The sequence below is a fragment of the Cydia strobilella genome, chromosome 17, assembly GCF_947568885.1.
Source record: "Cydia strobilella chromosome 17, ilCydStro3.1, whole genome shotgun sequence".
In the NCBI taxonomy this organism is placed as follows: domain Eukaryota; kingdom Metazoa; phylum Arthropoda; class Insecta; order Lepidoptera; family Tortricidae; genus Cydia; species Cydia strobilella.
In genome coordinates this window covers 9,454,449-9,460,448 of record NC_086057.1, presented here as the reverse complement: position 1 = coordinate 9,460,448, position 6,000 = coordinate 9,454,449, and the positions used below count along the sequence as shown (strand labels likewise).

The 6,000-nt window shown below is 38.2% G+C and overlaps 1 protein-coding gene across 1 annotated transcript in view; it reads right to left on the bottom strand.

Annotated features, from left to right (window-relative positions):
- Positions 1–723: 723 nt before the first annotated feature.
- The window catches only part of LOC134749125 (centrosomal protein of 120 kDa-like), a 28,272-nt gene continuing 22,995 nt past the window's right edge, over positions 724–6,000 (bottom strand). Inside the window, exons 17-20 of the mRNA XM_063684030.1 lie at positions 5,274–5,434; positions 4,009–4,130; positions 2,747–2,786; positions 724–1,990 (exon numbers count right to left, since the gene is read on the bottom strand). Coding sequence (XP_063540100.1) covers positions 1,846–1,990; positions 2,747–2,786; positions 4,009–4,130; positions 5,274–5,434 — 468 coding nt within the window. The 3' untranslated portion in view covers positions 724–1,845. The remainder of the gene's footprint in view (positions 1,991–2,746; positions 2,787–4,008; positions 4,131–5,273; positions 5,435–6,000) is intronic.

Sequence of the window (6,000 nt, the reverse complement as noted above, 5' to 3'; positions counted from 1 at the left end):
GGGGTAATTTTTACCAATATGGTATCCCCACGTTTATGACGTCATCTATGTCTATCCCTTACGGGCGCACGCGTATAGCTGGTCTATGTAATGCTAGGTCTATGCTTTAACCTCTACCTTTAAACTCTGACACACTTTAAAACTAAAATTGAAGATTTGTAAAAATACGATAAAATGTATTTAAATATAGATAAATGATTTTTTTTATTTGCATTAATTATTTTGATGATTTTGACCCATGTTCTTTCACTGATATGCGTTAAAATTGTTAAATAACAAACGAAACCGTCAACGCCATCTATACGACTGTAGGCCAAAACTAGTAGCGCCCTCTGAACGAGAATCAAAATTTCTTGATTTTCGAGGCACGATTTTTCCTTAGACTGTATCCATCTATTACGGAGTTATATCTATCTTTGCTAAATGTATTATTGCCAACATCTCTGTACACAGTTATTCAATAAATATTATCTTATCTTATCATATTAACTTTTGTTTGATTATGTACATCAATAACTCTTTGTGCTTACATAGTACCCGAGTGTTCTCTTTACACGTGATCCACGAAACTACTAAGCCGATTTAGGTGATCGATTTTAGGAACCAGGTAAACTCACTGTAAACTTCATAAATCAGGTCTACAAATATAGTATATTTCACATAATAGATAACAGTAGCGATTATGTGGTTTTGGGGATTTATTTAGAGAAAGAAACACGTGAATATCTAAAATATTTATATTTTATTTAAATAAGAACAACAATAGATTGAGCTAGTTTCGATGAGACACATGTCATAATAATTACCTAATATGTATATAATAAAGAATTACGATACGAGTGTAATATTAATATATGCGTTGCAGTAGTCAATTCCACCGTGTAAAAGCACACGCGAGTAACAAGTAGGCCGGCCGCTCCACTCCTGTAGTACTATAAGCTCGCTCCAGACTTCGCGACTTCGCGCATGAGTGTGGAGGGCCCACTGATTATCAGTCCGCCGGACGATATCAGCCTGTCAGTTAGAACAAAAATTTGACAGTTCCGAACAACTGACAGGCCGATATCGTCCAACGGACTGGTAATCAGTGGGTCCCTTTAGTCTAGCTACATGCGCCAAGTGCAAGCACAATTTCTAAGCACATTCGTATTGGCTTATAGGATATAACCAAACGGAGTATAGAATGAATCATCATGAATCTAGTATAACTGGATCGGACATGAGGGGTGGGGGGAAATGCATCTTTCAGTAGAAGTAGCAGAGAAAGCGCTATTATTGTTTGTCCTTGTCACAGTCTCGCTTTTTTTTTATTCCTCACCGTAAATTTTGTATGGTTTATGGTGGGCTACAAATCTACTTCACCAATCATATTGTCGCATTGCATATGTTCTGTAACTCACGGGCGCACGCGTATAGCTCATCTAATGGCAGTGTTGGCCGAACGTTAATTGCAATTAACCATTAACCAGTACAAATTGAACCGTAAACCGTAACGGACGGTTACAGTTTACGGTTCAATTTGTTTGGCGTGGCGTTCAAAAACCTACGTTTCAACCTCTGCGTAGCTTAGAATTTCGAATCGTTAATTTACAAAGAGCCTATATTTGACGTTTTCAAATAAAAGGTACCACTTTTTCGGTCGATAAGGATTTTAAATTGAAGCTTTATGGAAATAGCGCCTTATTGAACCGACAATAAGTACCATTTTGATTATAAAGGTCACATATTTTGAACACTAGCAAGAGCCGAAGGTCCCTGAAGATAGGAAGGCGTAGCGCGAGCTTGTGAAGGCCCTTTGCACGTCTGGGGTGCCATAGGACAGCCACAACAACAATATTTTGAACGCTAGCAAGAGTTGAGCAGGATAGATCTGATCTCCTGGTTTAAATGCTGCAGGCGGTCCTCGTCGGGACAGTCACGCTCGACGAGGCGGTCTCGCTCTGCGATTAGCTCTGACAGTCTCTCGTTTGTTGGGTTCTTTGGCGCGCTTCTAAAAAAAAAGGTTGGCTTAAGTTCTAAGGTAAGGTTATCGTAAGTTAGTTTCTCGAGGGACTACAGTATGGGGTCCTTTAAAAAAGAGTGTAGGTACCGGTTTTTAAAGGGTCGGCAACGCGTATGTAACACCTCTGGAGTTGCTGGCGTCCATAGGTTTCTTCAAGGGCTCATGGCGGTTGTTTGCAAGATCAGGCTAAAGCCCCATTTAGACCGTTCCAGAACTTTCATGCCATATTCAATACATTGCTAACTACAGAGTTCAATGATTTCAGTCAATCGACCAAATCCCGCAACGTATATAACGAAAATCGCATGCAAGTTCTTAAACCGTCTAAATGGGGCTTAACGGTCCAGAACGGCAAAGCAAGTAAAGCAACACACATAATCTAGGAATAAATGAGACGGGATGCGTAAAGAAAAATAGATACGAAAACGGGTCCGCCCATAATAACAGAAGAAAAAGATGCATTATTAGTTATTCTGTGGCATTGTATTTATTTATTGTCTGTTAACTTTAGCTTGGTACTTGGTGATATCTGTTACGTCGCTGTCATTCGGATTATGCTACAATTAGGGAATGCACCAGGGACTAAATTTTAATGCCTAGGTTTTCCACCTTCCACTTGTCCAATGTGCATTGCGTCTCACTCTCTCATTAAGCCAAATGTGAGACGCAAATACACACTGGGACAAGATATTGGACAGATGTAATACCATCCTAAGCTACAATGAAAACAGTATAAGTACTTACTTCATTTCATCATACATATCCAAGTCTGGTCCCGTCGTAGCTGTAAAAGATACAACTTTTAAATATTTGCTATATTATTATCTAAATTACATCGTCACCTTTACGTAACAGTACATGTTAAACTTGCATCTTACTTCCGTTTAACTTCAAATAGAGTAACAAACCACGAAGCTCATTGCGGTCCGTAGATATAAATATTAAAATACAGTTAATATGTACAACTTGTAGTTCCAGGTATTCCACTTAATATATACAATAATTACGCGAATGGAAGGAAAGTAACTAGTACAGTACGATTGATAATGTTGTCACTGAAGTGCTACACAGTGTGCGAAAAATGCATATCCATATATTTTTTTCAGTGACACATTTTGAGAATGATGGATATATCTCTGCACAGGTACCTTTGTAATAATAAATAATTTGTTTTTAATAAAATATAAATATAAAATAATAATATATGAGTGATACCACTTCACATATGGCGACTCATGAAAAAATATTCACGAAAAAATCGTGAGAATTGCGGAAGAGTAAAATTTGGGCAACGCGGGTACCATTTCGGCATAAGACAAACGGTATCTAGTTTCCCAATCGAATAGCGACATCTAGCGGGTATCTTGACAACGGTGTCAGTTTAGTCAAAGCAAAGATAGATATAACTCCGTAATAGATGGATACAGTCTAAGGAAAAAACGTGCCTCGAAAATCAAGAAAATTTGATTCTCGTTCAGAGGGCGCTACTAGTTTTGGCCTACAGTCGTATAGATGGCGTTGACGGTTTCGTTTGTTATTTAACAATTTTAACGCATATCAGTGAAAGAACATGGGTCAAAATCATCAAAATAATTAATGCAAATAAAAAAAATCATTTATCTATATTTAAATACATTTTATCGTATTTTTACAAATCTTCAATTTTAGTTTTAAAGTGTGTCTACAGATGGCAGTGAATTTACTGGGGTTATAAAATTTACTATGACAGTACGGCTCTAGTATAAGTTACTCTATGGTCAAAGAGAATAGAGGCGTATTTTGTAGCCACAGTAAATTTACTGCCGTCTTTCGACACAGGATTGTAGCTTTTAGAATGCCATTTGACTTTGATCCTTGCTCTTTGACTGATATATGTGTTAAATATCAAAAGGTGTCGCCATCTACACGAGTATAGGCCAAAGGTATGGCGCCATCCCTTTGGCCTATACTCGTGTAGATAGCGACAGTACATAGGTAATTACCATAAACTGTTATAGAACACTTACTTATGATAGAGTTGGACTCGATGACGGGCATGTTGGCGAGTATGTCGACGTAAAAGTCGTCTTTTAGGCGTTTCATGTCCACCTGCTCGGCCTTCTCGTCTTGGTCTTGAATAGTGTCCAGTCTGAAAAATAATATTCATTCTTAAAAGGTTATTATGCATACTGTTAAAACTGACTTAAGAGCCCATTAACGCGCTCACTAGCGCCACTGCTAAATAATTGTGATTATTTAAATTTAACGATAGATATTTATAAAAGGGGGCCGCTAGTACTGTATTTTGTATTTGAATACATTATAATAGTTTTTACGTTTCTGGATGCGTCAATCTATGCGTCCAAAGTTAAAGAGGCCGCTTTTGTTTTGAGTTCATAGATCGACGAATCCAGCAACATAAAAACTAGTTTGATGTATTCAAAAGGTACTTAAATACAAAATACAGTAGGTAGCGGCTGTCGTAAAATTTGAATAATCACAATTATTTTGCAGTGGCGCTAGTGAGCACGTTGATGGGCTCTTGAGTGGCAGTGGGCGGGCTACATTTGCTCGCCGATGGGGCAGAAAGGTTCTCGAGTGGCGACCACGCCCCGGAAGACGCAGCGTGGGAAGGCCCCAGACTAGATGGACCGACGATCTGGTTAAAGTCGCGGGAAACCGTTGGTTGAGGGCAGCGAATGACCGTTCGTTGTGGCAAACATAGATATAACTCCGTAATAGATGGATACAGTCTAAGGAAAAAACGTGCCTCGAAAATCAAGAAAATTTGATTCTCGTTCAGAGGGCGATACTAGCTTTGGCCTACAGTCGTATAGATGGCGTTGACGGTTTCGTTTGTTATTTAACAATTTTAACGCATATCAGTGAAAGAACATGGGTCAAAATCATAAAAATAATTAATGCAAATAAAAAAAACATTTATCCATATTTAAATACATTTTATCGTATTTTTATAAATATTCATTTTTAGTTTTAAAGTGTGTCGACAGATGGCAGTGAATTTACTGGGGTTACAAAATTTACTAAGACAGTACCGCTCTAGTATAAGTTACTCTATGGTTGTGGAGATCTTTGGGGGAGGCCTTTGTCCAGCAGTGGACGTCTTTCGGCTGAGATGATGATCATCTTTGTTTGTTTGTCGTAGATGCGTTGTCTAAGTGCCATAGCGAACCCACTGCTGGTAATTTCGGGATTTTCAAGACATACAAACGCGTCAGTCTTTCTTATTACTTGCCCAAAATGTTATATAAGAATAATAAAAGGTTATAACCCCATCTCTCCGAGCTGTCTCCTGTCTTGTCTCAGCTGCGTGAGCATCTGCCTCCTCGTATGGAGCTTGTTCAAGTGTAGTTCCCGCACGGCGCGGCCCCACTGCTCCTTGAAGAACCCTTTGGACTGCACGGCGCTGTCCAACTTCTCTTCTAGGCAACGCTAGAAACAATAAAGGGAAATTGGTTATTGTTTCCAGGGAAGTTGAGTTCAGATTTTTTTTTATGTCAGAAGAAAGCCACCAAAAATAACCGGAAGAAGAGAAGATAGGAATAATCGTATAGTAAGGATGTAAAACTGTCGACGTTTTCTCTTAAAAAAACTGAAACTTCAGGCTCAAACAGAAGGCTCAAACCTCTAACAGTTTTAAAATAACTGAAATTCCTACTAAAAATAATGAGTACTAGCAAATATCGATATAACTCCGTAATAGATGGATACAGTCTAAGGAAAAAACGTGCCTCGAAAATCAAGAAAATTTGATTCTCGATCAGAGGGCGCTACTAGCTTTGGCCTACAGTCGTATAGATGGCGTTGACGGTTTCGTTTGTTATTTAACAATTTAAACGCATATCAGTAAAATAACATGGGTCAAAATCATAAAAATAATTAATGCAAATAAAAAAAATCATTTATGAATAAAATAAAACTATGAAAACGGATTATATCGCGTATATTGAATTTATAATACATCCCGACGTTTCGAACTCTTTACAGCGTTCGTGGTC